Here is a 25,146-nt window from a genome sequence, read left to right as displayed (position 1 = left end):
ATCTGGTATTGAACTGATCTCAGCTAGAGCAGCAGTTCAAGAACTACACAATTGAACACATCACCTTTTTAATAGAGAAGGGGGAGAAAAACAGGTCAGCCAAAGCTCTTGTTCCAATTCACTATCCAGAGAGCCGGGATCTGTACAAGCACCTAAATAAAGCAGGGACCAATTTCCTTGCGGGGTGATTTGCTAGTGCTATTGGGGAGGGTTTAAACTAACTTGGCAGGGTGTGGGAACCAGGAGGAAATATCAGAGAGGAATATCAAGGTGTACAGAATACAGGGAGAGACAGATAGCACTAGAGTAGGAAATAGAGAGTTATTAGGTGGGGTCAGAATAAGGGAGTAAGTAATAAAGTCTAAATTAGGGCTATTGTGCATGTATATAAATGCGCAGAGTGTGGCAAGAAAGATTGGTGCGTTATCGGTGCAGATTGCCATGTGGAAATATGTTGTTGTGGATGTAACAGGGAGGACAGGACTGGGTATTAAATATTCCTGAATACAAGGTGTTCAAGAAAGATAGGAGAGGGGGAGGGGTGGCAGTATTGATTAAGGAGAATATTGCTGTATGGATAGACAGAGGATGTCCCAGAGGGGTTAAGGACAGAATCTATTTGGCTAGAGCTAAGGAACAAGAAAGGTACAATTAAACTGCACAATGTAGTCTACAGGCCACCAACTAGTGGGAAAGATATAGAGGAACAAATTTACTAGGAAATTACAGACAGCTGCAAGAAACAGAGTAGTTGTAATCTGGGACTATAGTTATCCAAACTGACTGGGATTGTAGTAGTGTAACGGGCAGAGAGGTACAAGAGCTCCTAGAGTGTGTTCAGGGAAAAATAAAATTCTACAGCAGTTATGTTTACAGTCCAATGAGAAAGGAGGCACTGCTGGACCTGGCTCTTAGGAATGAAGTGGGCCAAGTGGATCAAGTGTCAATTTGGGAACATTTAGGGGACAGTGATCATTGTATCATAAGATTTAGGTTGGCTATGGAAAAGGACAAGGAACAATCCAGAGTAAGATTAACTGGGGGAAAGCCAACTTCACTGGGGTAAGAATGGATCTGGGCCCGATAAATTAGAATCAAGGGTTGGCAGGCAGGCCATTTGTTTATTTAGAGATACAGCACTGAAACAGGCCCTTCGGCCCACCGAGTCTGTGCCGACCAAGAACCACCCATTTATACTAACCCTACAGTAATCTCATATTCCCTACCATTAAAGAAGAGATAATTCAGGCACAGTCAAGGTATATTCACATGAAGCGGAAAGGTAAGGCAAACAAATCCAGTGGTCCCTGGATGATGAATGAGATAGAGATTATGAAGAAAAAGTGTGCTTATGACAGATGCCAGGTGGATAACACAACTGAGAACCAGCTGGAATATAGAAAGTTCAGAGGGGAAGAGAAAAAACAAACAAGAGAGGCAAACAGAGAGTATGAAAAAAGACTGGCAGCTAAAATAAATGTGAATCCAAAAGTCTTCTATAGGCATATAAATAGTAAAAGGATGGTAAAAGGAAGAGTGGGGCTGATTAGGGATTAAAAGGAGATTTACACATGGAGGGATGGGGCAAGGATGAGGTATTAAATGAATACTTTGCATCTGTCTTTACCAAGGAAGATGCTGCTGCACAAGTCATGGTGAAAGAGAAGGTAACTCAGACACTTGAAGAGTTTAAAATTAATAAGGAGGTGATATTGGATAGGCTAGCTGTACTAAAAGTTGATAAAGCACCAGGAGCAGATGAGATGTATCAAGGATACTGAGGGAAGAGAGAGTGGAAATCGCAGAGGCACTGGCCATAATTTTTCAGTCTTCCTTAGACCTAGGGGTGGTGCCAGAGGACTGGAGAATTGCAAATGTTACACCCTTGTTCAAAAAAGGGTGTAAAGATAAGCCCAGAAACTACAGGCCAGAAGCAATAACATGGGACAAATTTGATAGTCACTTGGACAAATATGGATTAATTAAGGAAAGCCAGTATGGATTTAAGGGCAAACCATTTTTAACTAACTTACTGTAGTTTTTTGATGAGGTAACAGAGGGTTGATGAGGGTAACGCTGTTGATGTGGTGTCCATGGACTTTCAAAAGGCACTTGATAAAGTGCCACACAACAGACTTGTGAGCAAAGTTATAGCTCATGGAATAAAAGGGACAGTAGCAACTTGGATACAAAATTGGTGGAGTGACAGTAAACAGAGAGTAGCGTTAATGGATATTTTTCAGGCTGGAGGAAGGTTTGTAGTGGAGTTCCTCAGGGGTCGGTGTTAAGACCCTTGCTCATCCTGATATGTATTAATGACCCAGACCTTGGTGTGCAAGGCACAATTTGAAAATCTGCAGATCATATGAAACTTGGAAGCATTGTGAATTGTGAGGAGGATAGGATAGAACTTCAAAAGGACAGACAGGTTGCTGGAATGGGCAGACAAGTGGCAGCTGAAATTTATTGCAGAGAAGCATGAAGTGATTCATTTTGGCAGGAAGAACGCAGAGACAATATAAAATAAAGGGTACAGTTCTAAAGGGGGTGCAAGAGCAGAGGGACCTGGGTGTATATGTGCAAAAATCATTGAAGGTGGCAGGAGCAGGTTGAGGGAGCAATTAATAGAGCATACAGCATCCTAGGCTTTATTAATAGGGGCATAGAGTACAAAAGCAGTGCGGCCTCAATTGGAGTATTGCATCCAGTTCTGGGATGCCTGGTGGTTGCACTATATAAATGCAAAGTTTTCTTTTTTTTTTGGCCTTCCATACTATTCCAGTTTCCTGAGCTTCGTTGGGAGTGGGGTGGGGGGAGCAACATTCCCATTATGGGTCTATTGGTGATCAGAGTCTGAAATGAGTACCTGTATTTTCACTGAAATTTGACTCCCTTACCCCAGTGGCAGACTTGTAGACCCATGCAAAACTGCTTCCACAAATCTGGCATCAGGATGAGGGAGACTGATTTGGCAGTAAGAACACTGGGAACTGGCTCACAGAATCTGAATAAAAAAATAGTGTCAACATGAAAGTAACTCTAGAATGATATCCTCAGGCACTCTACATTTTATAGGCATAAAATTAAATATTAGTGAAAAATCATTAGAAAATCTTCCTGTTACAGTAAACAGCAACACAAATATTTACCACAAAACTGGAATCATAAACTATCTTTTTATTGGTGACATTTAATTTGTATTCTCACAGTCTGGCGACTATGATCCGAATCCTGGTGGTTATGTTGCGAAATAAATCTCCATTAGCAGATTTAAAAGTCTGCTGGTGGGATAAGGGAGTCAGACTTTGCAGCGTAAACTGACTCATAGATGCCTGTGTCCCACAATCCAAATTAAATGACATTAAATTATATAACCATCTTCTGATATCGCAATAGAGGTCTTTTGCATTAATTTGTTGTCTCCTCTAACCCACTCCTCCCCCCTCTTCACTTTTATTTATTCGTTCATGGGATGTGGGTGTCGTTGGCTAGGCCAGCATTTATTGCCCATCTCTAATTGCCCTGGAGAAGGTGGTGGTGAGCTGCCTTCGTGAACCACTGCAGTCCATGTGATGTAGGGACACCCACAGTGCTGTTAAGGAGGAAATTCCAGGATTTTGGCCCAGTGACAGTAAAGGAACAGCGATATAGTTCCAAGTCAGGATGGAGTGCGACTTGGAGGGGAACTTGCAGGTGGTGGCGTTCCCATGCATCTGCTGCACTTGTCCTTCTAGTTGGTAGAGGTCACGGGTTTGGAAGGTACTGTCTAAGGAGCCTTGGTGCATTGCTGCAGTGCATCTTGTAGATGGTACACACTGCTGCCACTGTGCGTCGGTGGTGGAGGGAGTGAATGTTTGTAGATGGGGTGCCAATCAAGCGGGCTGCTTTGTCCTGGATGGTGTCGAGCTTCTTGAGTGTTGTTGGAGCTGCACCCATCCAGGCAAGTGGAGAGTATTCCATCACTTGTGCCTTGTAGATAGTGGACAGGCTTTGGGGAGTCAGGTGGTGAGTTACTCGCCTCAGGATTCCTAGCCTCTGACCTCCTCTTGTTGCCACGGTATTTATATGGCTACTCCAGTTCAGTTTCTGGTCAATGGTAACCCCCAGGATGTTGATAGTGGGGGTTTTAGCGACCGTAATGCCGTTGAATGTCAAGGGGAGATAGTTAGATTCTCTCTTGTTTGAGATTGTCATTGCCTGGCACTTGTGTGGCGTGAATGGTGCTGAACATAGCACAATCAGCAGCGAACATCCCCACTTCTGACCTTATGATTGAAGGAAGGTCATTGATGAAGCAGCTGAGGATGGTTGGGCCTAGGACACTGTCCTGAGGAACTCCTGCAGTGATGTCCTGGAGCTCAGATGATTGACCTCCAACAACCACAACCATCTTCCTTTGCGTTAGGTATGACTCCAACCAGCGGAGAGTTTTCCCCCGATTCCCATTGACTTCAGTTTTGCCAGGGCTCCTTGATGCCATACTCAGGCAAAATGTTGCCTTGATGTCAAGATGGCACATTGTATGAGCTAAAGACAAATCGGCAGAATACCCTGTCTGATCTCTGGTAAAACACTCCCCCTTCCTGATGGCTCAGTGAGTTTATCCAGTGAGTACATGAACCACATAGACCAGGAGGGTTCCTATGCTCAGTCTATGCTGAGTTAGTCGGCTTCAGCTGAGATGGTGTTATGGTAATACAACTAACTTCAATGTCTTAAGAGGGTAAAATTCAGTCAGGGATTACCTTCCTTTCCAGCGACTTCTGCTAAAAGTACATTTGCATGGAGGTTGCATTGGGACGGTTTTGGACTTGGTTAAGTCTGCTACAACTGAATCGGTTATCAACGCTGACCGACAAGGCTTGCACGTGAGAACTGGCCACATCACTGAGGTACTAAAGAGCACCCAATGTCCATGGAACCAGACCCCAGTAAAGGGTAAACATCTTCAGAAAGGAAGGAAGACAAGAAAATTGACAGGAAAAAAAAATCTGTTCATATAATGAAATAAAATAAAATGTTAAACTGAGGCTAAATCAAGGCCTAAAAGTATGTGTTCCCATTATCCCTCAACCAAGAGGCTGAGGGGAGATTTAATAGAGGTGTACAAGATTATGACAGGCTTAGAACAGTTAGACAAAAAAAACTGTTCCCATTAACAAATGGTGCAAGGACCAGGGAACACAGATTGAAAGTTTGGGCAAAAGATGTAGGGGGAATATTTTTTTATGCAACGGGTGGTAATGACCTGAAACTTGATGCCCACAAGGGTGGTGGAAGTGGAGATGATCAATGACTTAAAGAGGAAGTTGGATGGCCACCTGAGAGAAATAGAATTGCAGGACTACGAGCTGGGGAGTGGGACTGATTAGATAGCTCCGAGCAGAGCCAGTATGGACTTGATGGGCCAACTGGCAGCCTTCTGTGCCTTAAATGACTGATAAAACAGCAGTGTAATCTAGAACTAACCTCGTCTCCCATTCCCAGTTGCCTCCCAGGCCTGGCTCCTCTTAGTATAGGCCTATATAGAACTGTACCCAAATGTGCATATGTTGGCAAGCAGAGTGGTAGTTTAACAACATTTCTTTGACATTTTTATACCAGGAGTACCTAAGCCACAGGCAGATCCTGAGAGAACCACTTTGAAGGAGTTGTGTGTGCAACACAGACACATTTTTTATTGATACTTCTACAAGTTTCACCTACCTGCTTTTGTGAAAGTGCACCACAACTTAACAGGATAAGGTCACCAGCTGTAGAGGAAAACTGAATACCAAGATCCCAGATCAGAGGCCAAATCAATCCCTCAGCCCAAGGATGATTGAATCCAACTTGTGTTTGTTATGTTTGATGGATACCCAGCCACGATTGCAAACAATACGGACTGCCAGGTTCAACTGCTAGCGCTTGCCAATGTTCACATAAACTATTCCCAAATGGAGGCAGGGTAAGGCAGTTTAACTAATTTTGACCTAGCCTCCAGGTGTAGCATTCAGTTATCAATCAGTCTGCTAACTGATGGGACGCAGAAGCATCACTGAAAATTGACTGGAGTTCCACTTCAGATTGCATTTAGCCCTGCTATTGGATGGACACTGAGGGACTGGACAGATTGCACAGTACTGATGACTACAAAAAGGGAAAAACCATGCATTCAATAGGTCAAAGATAGAACATTACAGATGTAAAATGGACAAATAAATTCAATTTTGTAATGGAAACTCAGATGTTCTGGCAGGTACATCATCACAAAGGGTTTAGTGTATCTTTATCAGTCTATACCCAGGAAAATAGTACAGTCTTGCCTGGATTGTTAGCATTAGTTTGCCAAGTGAAATTAGACAATATTCACTTTCAACTAGTCACACAATGATCTGGGAACAAATAGGTCCCAAAATATGACAGATTGTGATAGTACCTCTAAGGTACAGCACAATTATAACATCTACAAAGAAATAATCTTCAGACTACTGTTTAGAAATGTTAAGGATACCTGTTGGTTTTGACAATAACGGGGAAGGTGGATAACGAGTTGAGTTGGTAGATGACAGCCTTGGTCTGCGTCTCCTGAAGAAACTTCGCAGAAGCCCACATTTGAGAGATTCTACAAGTGTTGTTTTTCCTGTACCTGAATTTCCAAACAACTTGAGTTTTATTCGGGCTTGCGAATTCTGAGAAAGCCTAAGCTGCTGAATGAAAATTCCTCTGTGTGTATCCTAAAGCAAAAGAATACAATGAAATGAATAGAGGTTTACGGATTGACATCATCTCCATAAGTATCACCTAAGACTCTAAGGGGTTGAAGGGGCTATTTTTAGCAAGCGGTTACTGTGCTCATTTTAAATTCTCATGTGCATTATTTAAACAAAGTCAACAACTTTGTTAAAATAGCAAAGAGGGATTAGACACAAATGTCAACAATAGCGTATTCAGAAATTTCAATGTATAAATGTAGACCACAATAAATTAATCAACATCTGAAACTCTGTAGTTTCCATTGCAAGCAGCATGCATCCATGTATACCTGCTGATAATGCAGTACAAGGCACAAAAAAATGGGTAAATCTGAAATGGATATGCATTTAAAAGCAGTTCAGTTTTCCTTCAGTAGGTGTCAGCAGAGAAGAATGAAAATATGTATGGACTCAGAAGGACACAAACCATGCAATAAAAGTTATAATAATTATTTAGCATGATGCATACAAACTACTTGCTTTGGAAAATACACAAAAAATGCCTTTTTTTAATGACGGTGCCAGAATGTATTGTGTTATTCCCTCTGGTTGCAATAATGCCCCAGGGGTCAGTATTAAACATTACCACTTGAGGGCGTATGTCCTCTTCTAACCACAGGTGGGTTGATAATTCAGGCTTGTGGGGTAAAGCCTGGCTACTCGGCCCGAACCCGACTACATGTGTCGTGTTCGGTCGAAATTCTGAGTCCAGCATTCGGGCTTGGGTTGGGTCGGGCTGGACACTGCTTCCGGGAAGTCACAGGCTTACCCATGATTCCCCACAACTCCAGTTGCAGGAATAGCCTGCTGCCAGAACGGATGAAGGATATTCGTGTCAGGTCGGGCACGAAAAAATTTCAAGGACACAGGGTCGGTTCGGGCCTGGGTCGGGTTTTAATTTTATACCCGAGCCAGGCTTTATTGTGAGGCATTTTACCCAGACTATATAAATCTACTGGAAATCTTTAACGACAAATGAAGTTCTAAACTAGCACTTGCAAATAACTGTGCAGAGTTGTTTGTTGCTTCATTTCCGTTCAGCGAAGTACTGAGTGTATTGTCAGAGGTGTTGGATGGGTGGGTCATTGCACCAACACTATTCTCAATCTTTCTTGCAGCAACACTGCACCTTAGAATCAAAGAATAGAATCACACAATGATTACAGCATAGGAGGCGGCCATTCGGCCCATCAAGTCTGTGTCAGCTTTCTGCGAGAGCAATTTAGCTAGTCCCACTCCCCAGCTATTTCCTCATAGACCTGCAATGTTTTTCCCCTTCAGGTACTTCTCCAATTCCCTTTCGAAAGCCATTATTTGAAACTGCCTTCAGCACCCTTTCAGCCAGAATATTCCAGATTGTAAGCACTATGCATGTTATATATAGATCATACAAAATACTTCAAAAACAGGTTCCAGACTCCAGTTCCAAGGTTTCTCCATTACAGTAAGTTGTCTTTGGTAATTAGCTAACTTATCAAATAAATATTTTTGTTCTAGTAATTTTAGGTACATGTGCAGTGAATTGGAAAGCAGGACTACAGCAATTTTTTTTTTTTACAATTGCTCTATCCGGAGACATTCTGTTAGTGCTGTGATTATTGTTGGTTCCAATAACAATGAAGGATTTTGATGATCTGTCTCCAGATCAACTGAAGGATGTCAACTTTACAGTAAAATCCGGTGTATGAATTGCACTCACTACAGTATAATGTATGCACGCTCTCTCTTGCCTCTCTGCCACCGGAGTAAATGTTGTAATTGTGGCTGAATTTTATTTTAATGTTTTGACTGCTTGAATGAATTATTTATGATTTATTGATGACTAACAGGCCTCCCCTAGGTGTAATAATAACATTGGAATAACTTAGCTCACTGATGGTAAACTCTTCAATCTCAACTGGCTGAAGGCCAAAACCAAGACAACAGCCACTTCTGTAGTAGAACTACAGTGTGCTGACGACACCCAAGTTAGTGCTCACTCTGCAGAGTTACAACAGATGGTTGGAATAGTCCTCTAAGCCTACAAAAGCATGTGACTTGCCCTGAACATCAGGAAGACCAAAGTCCTCCACCAACCCACAACAAACCCAACACCTTCAACTGAGATTCATGGTGAAGTGTTGGAAAACGTCCCTCACTTCCCATATCTTGGAAGCTATCTAACCCAGAAAGTGGACATTGGTTTCAGTGGTGTACCTCTCCATCAATATGCTAGCTGAGCCTACGACAAATTAAGTGTTCAAGTTTTTGAGGATTGTGATATCAGACCCGACACTAAATTCAAAGTCTGTCAGGCAGCAGTTCTCCCGAAGCTTCTCTACAGTGAAACTTGGACAACATATAGTCGCCATATCAAGGCCCTAGAATGACAGCATCAATGCTGTCTTAGAAGGATCTTACAAATCAAGTGGGACGACAAAAGAACAAAGATGAGCATCCTCCATGACACAGATATGCTAAGAATAGAGGCCATGATAATCTATCAACTGAGACGGATGGGACATATCGTCAGAAAGCCTGACTCAAGACTGCCCAAACAGGTGCTCTGCTCAGAACTATGCCAGGGAGCCCATTCACACAGGGTCCAAAGGAAACATTTCAAAGACAATCTCAAAACCTCCATGAAGGTCTGCTCTAATATCAACACATGGGAAGAAGATGCCCAATTGTGACCAAAATGGCGATCCATCAAAAATGTTGTCAAGACCTTCCAATCAACGAGAATAGCCAACTGAGAGAGAACAGTGGGAGAGACGGAGAGGACGGCTGTTCAAGCCAACAATCCGCAACCATCTCTACTGGCTAACAACCCATGTCCTCACTGTGGGAGAACTGCAAGGCTAAGATAGGGCTCAAAAGCCGTTTGCGAACCCACAGCCAACACTGCCATCTCACTTCCAGCCAGCCATCTGCAAGGAAGAATCATCGCCAACATGAGGGATTGCCGATGATGGATATAATAGGCCCCATTTCACTGTACGGGTGGAAGTAAAATATCTCATGGCACTTGTTGAAAAACAGTATGGGAGCTCTCCCTGTGTCCTGGCCAACAATTAAGCCACAACCAGCATGCCTAAAACCAGAGTAACTGATCATTTTAACTCATTGCTATTTGTGGATCAGTGCGCCCATAATGGCTCCCGCCTTTGCCTACAGGACCGAAGAATGGTGACTACACTTCAAAAGCACTTGAGCAACTGTGAAGCAATTAGAGACATCCTCAGAAATGAAAGAAGCTATATAAATGCAAGTTCTTTCTTGTAGTGTTGAGGAATCTACCCAGCAACATAAAAGTGATGGAGTCAACTGCACTGTGAGCTTAGGACATAATGAAAGAAATGCTTTTTCTTGAAGTGCTTCTGTAACATAAAGAGGATCTTAATCATTGCAACCACACTGGCCTACTAAATGCAAACAAGAAAACCTACAAACTGTTGGAACTTTTCTAATATTTAGAAATTATATTCATAGTCAATATTTTAGGCAGCTATTAGAATACAATTGTTTTATCCAACCATTCCTTTCCCAATTTTCAATATCCCAAGTGGTCAATAAATTAATATATTTATTCTATTTTCCTATGTAACATTTTGTGACAAGGAAGCCTATTAACAAAGTAGAAATTATGGGACTGAAGTTGATGAGATCTTCATGTCTCATAGTGCAAGTGGCAGTGATGATGATGATGATATACCACATTCAATAGAACGATTTCTAGAACCCCTAGGATCCAGGTGCTGCAAAATCCACCGCCAGGCCTCAGGGCACCAATGGTCAGCTTCACAAGAGTTGCAGTGGAGAAACTCTTTGGAGTTCATGATCTGAAATATGCAAGGCCGAGGCTGTGGCATCATCCCTGATAAGGTAGTAACAAAATGAGATGCTATCCCAGATCAACATCGGCATGGTACCTCCTGCCTGGAAATAGTGATGCAAGCTTAGTTGGAGGACTAAGTTCCCACAAAACAATAAAAATTCCTGTGGCGAAACCATCCCACTACTTCTTAATTTGTAGCTTCCTAATTTTTGTTTTGTCTGGTGGTGAATGATCATGAACAGCTAACTACTGCAGCTGAATCTTGTCATTTGAATTGGTCTGACAGTACAAAGAACAAAGAAGAACAATACAGCACAGGAACAGGCCATTCGGCCCTCCAAGCCTGCGCCTATCTTGATGCCTGCTGAAACACCTTCTGCACTTCCGGGGCCCATATCCCTCTATTCCCTTCCTATTCATATATTTGTCACGTTGTCTCTTAAACGTCGCTATCGTATTTGCTTCCACCACCTCCCCTGGCAGCAAGTTCCAGGCCCTCACCACCTTCTGTGTAAAAAAACTTGCCTCGCACATCCCCTCTAAACTTTGCCCCTCGCACCTTAAACCTATGTCCCCTAGTAACTGATTCTTCCACCCTGGGAAAAAGCTTCTGACTATCCACTCTGTCCATGCCGCTCATAACTTTGTAAATCTCTATCATGTCGCCCCTCCACCTCCGTCGTTCCAGTGAAAACAATGGGTTTTTCCAACCTCTCCTCATAGCTAATGCCCTCCAGACCAGGCAACGTCCTGGTAAACCTCCTCTGTACCCTCTCCAAAGCCTCCACGTCCTTCTGGTAGTGTGGCGATCAGAATTGCACGCAATATTCTAAGTGTGGCCTAACTAAGGTTCTGTACAGCTGCAGCATGACTTGCCAATTTGTATACTCTATGCCCTGACCGATGAAGGCAAGCATGCCGAATGCCTTCTTGACTACCTTATCCACCTGCGTTGCCACTTTCAGTGACCTGTGGACCTTTACGCTCAGATCTCTCTGCCTGTCAATACTCCTAAGGGTTCTGCCATTTACTATATACCTCCCACCTGCATTATACCTTCCAAAACGCATTACCTCACATTTGTCCGGATTAAACTCCATCTGCCATTTCTCCGCCCAAGTCTCCAACCGATCTATATCCTGCTGTATCCTCTGACAATCCTCATCTCTATCCACAACTCCACCAACCTTTGTGTCGTCCGCAAACTTACTAATCAGACCAGCTACATTTTCCTCCAAATCATTTATATATACTACAAACAGTAAAGGTCTCAGCACTGATCTCTGCGGAACACCACTAGTCACATCCCTCCATTCAGAAAAACACCCATCCACTGTTACTCTCTGTCTTCCGTGACCGAGCCAGTTCTGTATCCATCTTGCCAGCTCACCTCTGATCCCGTGTGACTTCACCTTTTGCACCAGTCTGCCATGCGGGACCTTGTCAAAGGCTTTACTAAAGTCCATATAGACAACATCCACCGCCCTTCCCTCATCAATCAACTTCGTCACTTCCTCAAAAAACTCAATCAAATTAGTAAGACACGACCTCCCCTTCACAAATCCATGCTGTCTCTCGCTAATAAGTTCGTTTGTTTCCAAATGGGAGTAAATCCTGTCCTGAAGAATCCTCTCTAATAGTTTCCCTACCACTGACGTAAGGCTCACCGGCCTATAATTTCCTGGATTATCCTTGCCACCCTTCTTAAACAAAGGAACAACATTGGCTATTCTCCAGTCCTCTGGGACCTCACCTGTAGCCAATCAGGATGCAAAGATTACTGTCAAGGCCCCAGCAATTTCTTCCCTTGCCTCCCTCAGTATTCTAAGGTAGATCCAATCAGGCCCTGGGGACTTATCTACCTTAATGCTTTGCAAGACACCCAACACCTCCTCCTTTTTTATAATGAGATGACTGAGACTATCTGCACTCCCTTCCCTAGGCTCATCATCCACCAAGTCCTTCTCCTTGGTGAATACTGATGCAAAGTACTGATTTAGCACCTCGCCCATTTCCTCTGGCTCCACGCATAGATTCCCATCTCTGTCCTTGAGTGGGCCAACCCTTTCCCTGGTTACCCTCTTGCTCATATATATATATATTTTTTTTTTCCTTAATCCTGTTTGCCAATGACTTTTCATGATCCCTTTTAGCCCTCCTAACTCCTTGCTTAAGTTCCTTCCTACTGTCTTCATATTCAAGTGCTTCATCTGTTCCTAGCCTTCCAGCCCTTACAAATGCTTCCTTTTTCTTTTTGACTAGGCTCACAATATCCCGTGTTATCCAAGCTTCCCGAAACTTGCCAAACTTGTCTTTCTTCCTCACAGGAACATGCCGGTCCTGGATTCTAATCAGCTGATGTTTGAAAGACTCCCACATGTCAGATGTTGATTTATCCTCAAACAGCCGCCCCCAATCTAAATTCTTCAGTTCCTGCCTAATATTGTTATAATTAGCCTTCCCCCAATTTAGCATCTTCACCCGAGGACTACTCTTATCCTTATCCACAAGTACCTTAAAACTTACGGAATTATGGTCACTGTTCCTGAAATGCTCCCCCACTGAAACTTCGACCACCTGGCCGGGCTCATTCCCCAATACCAGGTCCAGAATGGCCCCATCCCTAGTTGGACTATCTACATACTGTTTCAAGAAGCCCTCCTGGATGCTCCTCACAAATTCTGCCCCATCCAAGCCCCTAGCACTAAGTGAGTCCCAGTCAATATTGGGGAAGTTAAAATCACCCACCACTACAACCCTGTTACCTTTACATCTTTCCAAAATCTGTCTACATATCTGCTCCTCTACCTCCCGCTGGCTGTTGGGAGACCTGTAGTAAACCCCCAACATCGTGACTGCACCCTTCCTATTCCTGAGCTCCACCCATATTACCTCACTGCATGACCTCTCTGAGGTATCATATTTCCATGTACTAATCCAAGCTCTAAGTTCATCTGTTGTACTTCTCGCATTGAAACAAATGCACTTCAGACCACCAGTCCCGCTGTGCTCAGCAACATCTCCCTGCCTGCTCTTCCTCTTAGTCTTACTGGCCTTATTTACTATGTCCTCCTTACTTCACCAGCTGCCCTACTGCTGTGGCTCCCACCCCCCTGCCATACTAGTTTAAACCCTCCCGAGTGACGCTAGCAAACCTTGCAGCTCGGATATTAGTGCCCTTCCAGTTTAGATGCAACCCGTCCTTCTTGTACAGGTCCCATCTGTCCCTGAAGAGAGCCCAATGGTCCAGATATCTAAAACCCTCCCTTCTACACCAGCTGCTCAGCCACGTGTTTAGCTGCACTATCTTCCTATTTCTAGCCTCACTGGCACGTGGCACAGGGAGTAATCCAGAGATTACAACCCTAGAGGTCCTGTCTTTTAACTTTCTGCCTAACTCCCTGAACTCCCCCTGCAGGACCTCATCACTCTTCCTGCCGATGTCATTGGTACCGATGTGTACCACAACCTCTGGCTGTTCACCCTCCCTATTCAGAATGCCCTTTGTCCCTCCCTGCTGAATAGTGCCAACCGTGGTGTCACTGCTCTGGCTGCCGTAGTTTTCCCCAGATAGGCCATCCCCCCCAACAGTATCCAAAACGGTATACTTGTTAGAGAGGGGGATAGCCACAGGGGATTCCTGCACTGACTGCCTGCCCCATCTAGCGGTCACCCATCTATCTGCCTGCACCTTGGGTGTAACCACTTCTCTAAAACTCCTGTCTATGACGCTTTCCGCCACCTGCATGCTCCTAAGTGCATCCAGTTGCCGCTCCAACCGATCCATGCGGTCTGTGAGGGGCTGCAACTGACGCTGGAGGCGTCACGGACTTCCCACATCTCACAGGTGAAGCACTTCACCCCTCTAACCGACATGTCTATCACTAGTAGCAGAACCCAACTCCCTACACACACACACACGATATGGATTTAGTAACGTATGCATCGTAATTGTGTTTTAGACAAATTACCGAAAACTTAAAACTGGGAAGACTCTCTTAGAATGCAGTCATGCAATCCAAAAAATAATTCCGGATGGGAATGAGGCCATTAACAATTCACGTTATCAGCTAAGATAATCTGTTGAACGTTGAATGTACAGGAAAGTGGGCATTTAAAGGTGATCAATGAAGTCCACAGCACATTGCATAGTGATGGGTACATTCAAATTGCAAAACCACTTATAAAAATGACACTGCAATGTCACTGCCGTAGAGATCAAATTATTTATATTGTTGGTTTGTTTTGACAGTTTAGTCAGATCTACTTTAAAACAACAATGCATCTGCAAACAGATTTAAAGTGACAGCCATTCCAAGGGCTGGTACCTAATTCAGTAAAGTATGCATTGTTTAAACGAGAGCAAACTCCATTTGGCCTGTTATGGGACAAATGTGTCCGTTACTTCAATTGGTTGCAGTGCATTGCTGCTGTGTTTGTCTACAATGGTTAGGTTGCTTCACATTTATGCTGGAAGCAACACTGCAAGCAATGTATTTATTTATTTGGAGATACAGCACTGAAACAGGCCCTTCGGCCCACCGAGTCTGTGCCGACCATCAACCACCCATTTATACTAATCCTACATTAATCCCATATTTCTACCACATCCCCACCTTCCCTCAATTCCCCTACCACCTACCTTTACTAGGGGCAATTTATAATGGCCAATTTACCTATCAACCTGCATGTCTTTGGCTGTGGGAGGAAACCGGAGCACCTGGCGAAAACCCACGCGGTCACAGGGAGAACTTGCAAACTCCGCACAGGCAGTACCCAGAATTGAACCCGGGTCGCTGGAGCGGTGAGGCTGCGGTGCTAACCACTGCGCCACCCTTAGGTCAAAGCAACCTATTTTGGAGCTGGATTTTTGTTAGATAAAAGTATTAAGGGATATGGAGCTGAACTATATATTAACCATGATCCAACTGAATGGTGCAGCAAGCTCGAGAGGCTGAATGGCCTACACTTGTTCCCATGTTTGGCTGGTACATTCTGCCTCTGGGAGCACAAATCCAGTGGCACTTACGTTACTGATCGGCTGAAGACTTTACCTTAGCTGTTGATGACTATGTACAAAAGTCTGTTTACTGGCATAGTGTTATAATATAATGGTTATTCTCTTCACCAATAAATAGTCACAAGGACACAATGTTTAAATTGCATCAGGAACTTTTCTTTGACAATTTTTAAATCTTTCTAGCATTGAATTACTAGCTTAATTGCCTGACCAATTCATGGGAACATGTTCACAGAGTTACCACTGTGGGAGGAAGAAGTGCAAGCTGTCAAAAGTGTTGTTGGAAAGGTGTGTTAGCATATGCCCACTATTAAGATCCCTCATTTATACATAGGTGTTACCTTTTTAAGCCTGGCAAGTAAATTGGCAACTTGTTCATGCTGTTCTGCTCTAGCAAGATCTTCGGCAGTTCTTCCATCCTGTTAAACAACCAGCAATCAATCCAATTAGCTTGATTTCCGCTTAATTTCATATTTAATTTGTGAAATGTCACACTTGGCAATCGGTGTATATTCTCACACTATTAGGCTAGAATATGAAAGATAGCAAACTGTGTAACCAGACGCTCAGCGAAGAGCTGCTTAACAATTCACTCAGGAAGATTTTGAAATGAATCAGATTCACGATAGTGATTGCATAATAATTCGTTCCTGCTATCACCGCATTTAAATACAGCATTTCTGGATGAATGCATAATATAAGTAAATGCCTGCTGAGAACAAAGAGGAAGAAAAAAGCTTCACAAAACATCCCCCTCAGGCTCACATTACTTCTTCTTTCTTTTTGAAATTACTAACATTACTAACTGGCAAGAATATTAGCACTTTTATCCTGAATACTAGTGATTTCAGAGAAAGGGTTTTCCAGTTTTGTCACTTTCAGTTTATTTGGTATAACTCCAATAAACATGCTATGCTTAACCTTTAATTAAAAAAAAATTCCCTGTTGTCTCCCGAATCACTGAATCATCCAGCACAGGAGGTGGCCATTTCAGCCTGTTCTGCCCGTGCTGGCTCTTTCAAAGAGCTACCCAATTATTGCCACCCCCATGCTCTTTCCGCATAGCCCTGCAAACCTCCAGGTCTCTCTGTTCCGACACCCCCTTTACTCGTACCATTTAGTTTATGTTGCCTCACTTCCTTCCTTCCAAATTGCATCACTTCACATTTCTCTGCATTAGATTTCACCTGACCTTTCAACAGTCTGTCTATATCCTGTTGGGTTACAGTGCTATGGGGGAAAACAGTCCTTCAGTACCTTGCCCAAATTGTCCAGGCAGTATCAGGCTATCCAATTATTGGAGACACTCCAGTCAAACTCTCCCCATCTCGATATAGTGTTCACAAAAATGCACTTTCCAACAAGTCGGACTGGTTAGCAGGAACTTGAGCAGATTTGTCCCCTTCCTCAGCGAATAGCAGCACCTCAACTGCTCCCTCAACATGCCCTTCCGAGGTATGCGGTATTACTACACAAAGTAGTACCTTTATCAACTGGGACCCTCTCCAGTTGTTTTAACGTTTCAAACACATACTGAAATACTCAGTTAAAAATCTGCCTTGCCTCACCTTTTCTATTTAGAATTCTATCACTTTGGAGGCTCCTGGAACTTCTTGATATTTCAGTCAGAATCACATGATCAATCACTATTCTAAACTATAAATCATGGTAATTGTTTCTGTTAGAATACCACGAACTATAACAGGTTTAACAAATTAAATTCCCATACCACCTTAGGGACATGTACCAAATTTATGCATTTCACTACTGAAACTTAATTAGCTCCATTTCAAACCTCTGTTGTCATCAGCAATTGGTTTACTTAAAATAAAAAGGTCTTCTTCTTCTTTGGCCTCCTTGGTAAGCGCCTAGAGGTGGTCAGTGGTTTGTGGAGCAGTGCCTGGAGTGGCTATAAAGACGCTTCCACAAGCACTGCAGATACAATTGGTTGTCGGGGCTGTTACACAGTTGGCTCTCTCCTTGCTCTTCTGTCTTTTTTCCTGCCAACTGCTGAGTCTCTTCGACTCGCCACTCTTTAGCCCCGCCTTTATGGCTGTCCGCCAGCTCTGGCGATCACTGGCAACTTACTCCCACAACTTGTGGTCAATGACACAGGACTTCATGTCGCGTTTGCAGACGTCTTTCAAGTGGAGACATGGACGGCCGGTGGGTCTGATACCAGCGACGAGCTCGCTGTACAATGCGTCCTTGGGGATCCTGCCATCTTCCATGCGGCTCACATGGCCAAGCCATCTCAAGTGCCGCTGGCTCAGTAGCGTATATATGCTGGAGATGTTGGCTGCCTCGAAGACTTCTGCGTTGGAGATACAGTCCTGCCACCTGATGCCAAGGATTCTCCAGAGGCAGTGAAGATGGAATGAGTTGAGACGTCGCTCTTGGCTGACATACGTTGTCCAGGCCTCGCTGCCATAGAGCAAGGTACTGAGGACACAGGCTTGATACACTCGGACTTTTGTGTTCCGTGTCAGTGCGCCATTTTCCCACACCCTCTTGGCCAGTCTGGACATAGCAGCGGACGCCTTTCCCATGTGCTTGTTGATTTCTGCATCGAGAGACAGGTTACTGGTGATAGTTGAGCCTAGGTAGGTGAACTCTTGAACCACTTCCAGAGCGTGGTCGCCGACATTGATGGATGGAGCATTTCCGACGTCCTGCCCCATGACATTTGTTTTCGAGACTGATGGTTGGACCAAATTCGTTGCAGGCAGCTGCAATCCTGTCGATGAGTCTCTGCAGACACTCTTCAGTGTGAGATGTTAATGCAGCATCGTCAGCAAAGAGGAGTTCCCTGATGAGGACCTTCCGTACTTTGGTCTTCGCTCGAAGATGGGCAAGGTTGAACAACCTGCCATCAGATGTTGTGTGGAGGAAAATTCCTTCTTCTGAAGACTTGAATGCACATGTGCGCAGCAGTGAGAAGATGATCCCAAACAGCACTGGTGCGAGAACACAGCCCTGTTTCACGCCACTCAGGATAGGAAAAGGGTCTGATGAGGCATCGCTATGCTGAATTGTGCCTTTTGTATTGTTATGGAATGAGGTGATGATACTTAGTAGCTTTGGTGGACATCCGATCTTTGTTCATAGTCTGAAGAGACCACGTCTGCTGAAGAGGTCAAAGGCTTTGGTGAGATCTATGAAAGCAACGTAGAGGGGCATCTGTTGTTCGCGGCATTTCTCCTGTAGCTGGCAAAGGGAGAACAGCATGTCAATGGTGGATCTCTCTGCTCAAAAGCCGCACTGTGCCTCAGGGTAGACACGCTCAGCCAGCTTCTCGAGTCTGTTTAAAATGACTCAAGCGAAGACTTTCCCCACTATGCTGAGTAGGGAGATTCCATGGTAGTTATTGCAGTCACCGCGGTCACCCTTGTTCTTAGAGATATTGGCATCGCGCATGCCCTGTGCTACTGCTCCCTCATCCCAGCACAGGTCACTGAAAGTGGCAACGCAGGTGGATAAGGTAGTCAAGAAGGCATACGACATGCTTGCCTTCATCGGTCGGAGCAGAGTATAAAAATTGGCAAGTCATGTTGCAGCTGTACAGAACCTTAGTTAGGCCACACTTAGAATATTGCGTGCAATTCTGATTGCCACACTACCAGAAGGACGTGGAGGCTTTGGAGAGGGTACAGAGGAGGTTTACCAGGATGTTGCTTGGTCTGGAGGGCATTAGCTATGAGGAGAGGTTGGAAAAACTCGGATTGTTTTCACTGGAACGACGGAGGTGGAGGGGCGACATGATTGAGGTTTACAAAGTTATGAGCGGCATGGACAGAGTGGATAGTCAGAAGCTTTTTCCCAGGGTGAAAGTGTCAGTTACTAGGGGACATAGGTTTAAGGTGTGAGGGGCAAAGTTTAGAGGGGATGTGCGAGGCAATTTTTTTTTATACACAGAAGGTGGTGAGTGTCTGGAACTTGCTGCCAGGGGAGGTGGTGGAAGCAGATAAGATAGTGACGTTTGAGACATCTTGACAAATACATGAATAGGAAGGGAATAGAGGGATATGGGCCCCGGAAGTGCAGAAGTTGTTAGTTTAGGCAGGCATCAAGATTGGTGCAGGCTTGGAGGGCCGAATGGCCTGTTCCTGTGCTGTACTGTTCTTTGTTCACAGGCAAAGCAGTTCATGGAGTGCTGAGAGTATAGCAGGCTTGGCACTCTTGATTATTTCAGGGGTAATACCATCCTTTCCAGGGGCTTTTCCACTGGCTAGAGAATCAATGGCATCACTGAGTTCCAATTTTGTTGGCTGTTCGTCCAGCTCATCCATGACTGAGAGACTGGGCTACATTGAGGGTTGTATTAAGATAAAAGGTCTACGAACAAATATATGTCATTAGGTCACATTTGCATCTTTGCGTTGTGCTGATTTAAGAAACTATTCTGTTGGAAGCAAGAAATACAGAAGCTTTACAACCTTTCCAGCTGCAACTTTGCTCACACATATTCACACTTTGATTTTTATTGCTTTTTTTGTTCAGTCACTGGTTTTCAGCCGAATATATACAACTAGTAATATATATAACTAGTATCAAAATGATTTTAATCGGAACAGGATCTAATGAGGATCATGCTTTGCTTGTGCTGTGTGTAATTAAGATTTCAAATGCACTACACTCTTCAAATTCAAAATAGGATTGTTGAATATTTGTACCAAGTTTAGCAATTTTTTTAAAAAAAGGCAGGTTTTAAAAGATGTATACATATAGCAGGCAATTTTCAGAACTGGTGTCACCAATGTGGAGCCTTGCTTGCTTCCTGCGCAGACCTTTAATTCATGGGTGGCTGTCCAGGATTTTCCATTCATTATAAATAACGTAAACAAAATTCAGGGCAGGGTGTCTGCAATTTAACCACTATGCATGACGAGGCTTTTCGCCATGGTACAAACTCAAAAAGATGACTTTTGTGGAACATAAACCTCCAAGGTGACGGCTGTGGGGCAGAAGCTACTTCAATGGATAAGGTACAAATGTTTTTTTTTTTAAGTTGAGTTTCAGGAGTGAAACCTGATTGTTTGGTTTACCTACCCGCGCCCCCCTCCCCTCCCCAATTTTTAAAAATACTCTATTTCCATCAATTCTTGTAAACAAATGTCGAGAAATTACAGATTTCTGCCACTGTGGTTCAGAGCACACTAAGGTTTATAGCAGCACTGACCAATAACACTTAGATCCAAGTTCCTTAGCTCTTGCTAACAACATAACATTACCAGCAAGATTTCATTGATGGAGATTGCAACTGCCTCAAAACTTTCATCACAGAACATGCTTTGAAATGATTTTCTCCAAGTTACTAATGCATAATTACAGAATATTTAATATAAATGTATAGAAATTCTCCCCTTCCTGTAAGTGACATGATTCCCTGGTCACTAAAGCAGTCAAGTCCCTCAAACCTGCAGCCAAGAACTGTATATCTGTATGATCACAGACTTACCCACCCAGCTTTCCTTAGCCTGGAGCAAGTACCTATGCCTTTTCAGTACCTTTCTTGTCTTAGATGATGCTGGAAACTTGATACATGTTTACACATTTGCTATGCACTTTTTCCTACAGTAAATTGAATCACAAGTTAACTGCCGAGAATACAAAAGGACTTGGAGAAACAGAACTTGGGTACCAGCGAACAAGACAGATTTCAAACAGCCTAATACCTGATCTGTTGGCACAACAGCTCGCAAGACACTTGGACCCCCCATCACCAGTTTTCTTTTCTCCCATCTAAAAGACTGATGGATGGTTCTACAAATGACCTATGCTGTTTGGTACCGCAGCCCATTATCCATGTACAAGGCTTGACAGCGAGCACCTGCAGGCTATTAACCTGCCGGTGTGCATCAGAGTCATTTGGTCTTCACAACATACACACACACACTTGCATCAGGAGCTGCTGGGTATCAATTTGCAGTGGGAACCTTGGACAAAACCAATTTCGTGTCATACCACCTCCCTGGCTGACATCAGCTACTCTTGCAGAGAGTGGAGATTGAGTCTGGGACCTTCCTGGTTTGTACTGTTTCAACTCAAGTTACAGAACATAGCACTGATTGCTATGCTATGTAAACTATTAAAATAGTGTCCTTAGTCTCAGGGCACAACTAGATAAGTCTCAACAAATATACAGTATAGGAAGGAGTCAAGCAGAGGAATGCGTGTAAAGTATTTTGCAACTATAGATTAAAGGAAATATGACAGAAGTTTATTAAAGCATTCACCATTTAAACGTGTCAAAAGATTTATAATCCTAATACTATTCAGTTAACTAGCAAGCATCAGGAAAATTTTTTGCAAGCACTGTGACTCATCTGGACATGTAAAATGTATGTATTGCGTGACTACAAAGGATATTACAACTCAACAATAAAAACCCTTAGTTAAAAGTAAATAAGGAAATTAAGCTTTCAATAGTTCAGCTGGTACGCGTAGCTCAGGTTGTTCCCCGGTCTATGCTGAATTATCTGATCTGTCTGGGGAGCACTACAGATTGTATCACCCTTAGCTGGACTGAAGAGTAAAAAATAGCCCAGGTTCCTATTCCTGTTCACTATCTAGCGACCTCTGTGAAGAGAAGTTTAGGATGAGCTTTGACATCTGTATAGTTATCCTATTACCATACAGAATGAATGGCCACTGGGTGCGACATCAGAGAGCTGCTGTTGACAGACCCAGGCCTCATGATTTGCTGCTTTCAGGAGAGAAAAGGGAAGAAAAATTGGGAGAGAAAGTAAGTATCAGGATGAATACAATTTACAATCTTTTAGCTGAATTGCTTCTATCTTTCTGATATAGCCAATGTACAAGTTTTGGATAATTTGTGTATATTAGCTTATTTCACAGAGTACATCACCATGAACAAAGGCACAGTGTTCAAATCAGTCTATTCGACTGGAGCAGTATTAAAATCGAGACACATTACCATCTCAGTTTCCCTTTCAATACTTGGAGTCAAGTTCAGGAAATTAATAAATAAAGCCACCATGGTCAAGCATCATTCCCAATTCTTTAGTATTGAGTTAATTCCTCTGATTTTTAAATAAGCTGGTTGAAAAAAATGAACAGCATGCACTAAATTAGAGCTTAGAGAAAAAGGCTCAATCCAATCAACTTACTGAACTAACAGCTTCTACATTAGCACCAGCAAGGCAGAGGTGGCGGACGACATCAAGACTCCCAGCGTTAGCAGCTAAGTGCAAAGGTGTTCTTCCATACTGTATCAAGAGGAAAACATATTTAATTCAGCAAAGGCAGTAACGCTTAAAGAATGAAACTTCCACTACAATCCAATACAATTTTTCTAGAAATGGGAAATGCTTAAATTGCTTGCCCACTCCCCGCCACTCTTAGACACACAGATCAGGAAGGTCTTAGCATCAATTAGCCTCTATTCTTAGGCTAGGAAGTGGGGGGAGAAAACCAGTTAGGACTTCCTTCACTTAAAAGCTTGAAATGGATGTGTAGAGGCTATTTGAGATGGCTCCTGTGGTCCAACAGTCCACCAACACTCTGCCCAGCCTCACACACCAACAGTCAGGTTAAGTTAGTGGAAGGACACTGACATTTGTGGAATGATACCCAGTCACTTTGCAAGAAAAGTCAGGGAAAAAAGATAAGAATTATGCCCAACTGTTATTTATTTTTATACGCTCAACCTCAGTTAAATTAGGCTAATGAGAAATACTGAGTATAGACAGACAAAGTCCTAAAAAAGTCCAATGAATTTGGGGTTTCATAAATAGGGATACTGAGTATCAACAGTTAACGTACTGTGTGGAGTTCTGGGAACTCCATTACTGAAAGCATAATGAACCCACACAGAGTATACAGTGCAAATGCACCAAGATGATGCCAGTGATGAAAACTACAACTATAAGGAGAAAGGATATCAAGACTCCTTACACTGCAGCAAGGCTAATAGGGGGTCAGTGATCAGGGGTCATTAATGCAAATTTGTCATTAATAGAGTGGAGAGAAGGGTTGACATAAATTTATTTATGCAGAAGGTGGAACGTTTGCTATAAGGACTGACTGAATAACAGACCGTTACATTTTAAAAGAAAATTGGATAAATATTTGAAGCAAAGGGTGTCAGCAGCCTAGTGGGGTTAGTTTTGGATTACTCTCGCAATGAGCACTATGGGCCGAATTACCACCTCGTGCTGTAAACTTTTAAGGCTCAATTACTCTTCAGAGCAAAAACCACTTAACAGCCTAGCTCTAATTTTAAGACTCCGGATTCCTTGTTCTGGACTTCCTCACCAGAGGAAATAGTTTCTCTCCACCTTCCCCATCAAATCCTTTATTCATATTTAACACTCAATTAGATCACCCCTTAATCTTCTATGCTCAAGTGATTATAAACCTAGTCTCTGAAACCTATGGGTTGATTGCTGAGATTGGGGGATTGGATTATGAGAAGAGACTAGACCTATATTCGTTAGAATTAAAAAGAATGAGAGGTGATCTCATTGAAACATATAAAATTCTTAAAAGACTTGATATGATAGATGCTGAGAGGACTTCCCCTGGCTAGGGAGTCTGGAACTAGGGGTCACAGTCTCATGATAATGGGTCGGCCATTCAGGGCCGAGACGAGGATTTTCGGAATTGTCTACTCCAGAGCACTGTGGATATTCAGTTGTTGAGTATATTTAAGACAGAGATTGATAGATTTTTGGAATACTAATGGGATTAAAGAATATGGAGATAGTACAGGAAGGTGAAGTTGAGGTAGAAGATCAACCACGATCATACTGAATGGCAGAGCAGGCTCAAATGATCTACTCCTGCTCTTATTTCTTATGTCCCAACCTGTTCTCATAATTTAACTCTGGTACCATTCTGGTGGTGGGAAACTCAGCACAGTCTGTGTATCCTTAATCTGCAGGTCTTTACCATGCAACCACCTACTTATGGGCGGGCAGTTTTCCCTAACAGAACCAGCCTGCAAGAAATAGTGGAGTGATGATGCAGCAGACCGTGTCCCCGAGTCAGCTTAAGATCTGGCAAAATAAAATCAGGGGCAAGAGCAAAAAACAAAAGCGGCACAGTGGCGCAGTGGTTAGCACCGCAGCCCCACAGCTCCAGCGACCCGGGTTCGGTTCTGGGTACTGCCTGCGCGAAGTTTGCAAGTTCTCTGTGACCACGTGGGTTTCCACCGGGTGCTCCGGTTTCCTCCCACAGCCAAAGACTTGCAGGTTGATAGGTAAATTGGCCATTATAAATTGCCCCTAGTGTAGGTAGGTGTGGTAGGAGAATAGTGGGGATGTAGTAGGGAATATGGGATTAATGTAGGATTAGTATAAATGGGTGGTAGATGGTCAGCACAGACTCGGTGGGCCGAAGGGCCTGTTTCAGTGCTTTATCTCTCTATGACTCTAAAATGTCATATGTCTGACCAGAGATAAAATTATAATATCCTTCATGATTCTAACAGATTGAGGCCTTGCAAATATTTGTAGTACTATTTACATATCATTTAACAAAACTAAGATCACCCTAGATTATGTGGAGGTGGGTGACCCAAAATTTGAAAATTTCATAGTAGGAATCCATTT

The 25,146-nt window shown here is 43.3% G+C and overlaps 1 protein-coding gene across 3 annotated transcripts in view; it reads right to left on the bottom strand.

The window, feature by feature from the left end:
* dapk1 (death-associated protein kinase 1) overlaps positions 1 to 25,146 on the bottom strand; it is a 209,595-nt gene that overhangs the window by 35,164 nt on the left and 149,285 nt on the right. For all 3 annotated transcript variants that reach the window (XM_068030069.1, XM_068030070.1, XM_068030071.1), the window contains 3 exons: positions 22,702 to 22,800; positions 15,913 to 15,990; positions 6,494 to 6,716 (listed from right to left, as the gene is read on the bottom strand). In XM_068030069.1, the coding sequence (XP_067886170.1) occupies positions 6,494 to 6,716; positions 15,913 to 15,990; positions 22,702 to 22,800 (400 nt within the window). The remainder of the gene's footprint in view (positions 1 to 6,493; positions 6,717 to 15,912; positions 15,991 to 22,701; positions 22,801 to 25,146) is intronic.

The sequence above is a fragment of the Heterodontus francisci genome, chromosome 4, assembly GCF_036365525.1.
Source record: "Heterodontus francisci isolate sHetFra1 chromosome 4, sHetFra1.hap1, whole genome shotgun sequence".
In the NCBI taxonomy this organism is placed as follows: domain Eukaryota; kingdom Metazoa; phylum Chordata; class Chondrichthyes; order Heterodontiformes; family Heterodontidae; genus Heterodontus; species Heterodontus francisci.
Note: the sequence above shows the minus strand (reverse complement) of the source record. Positions and strands in the feature narration are given on the sequence as shown.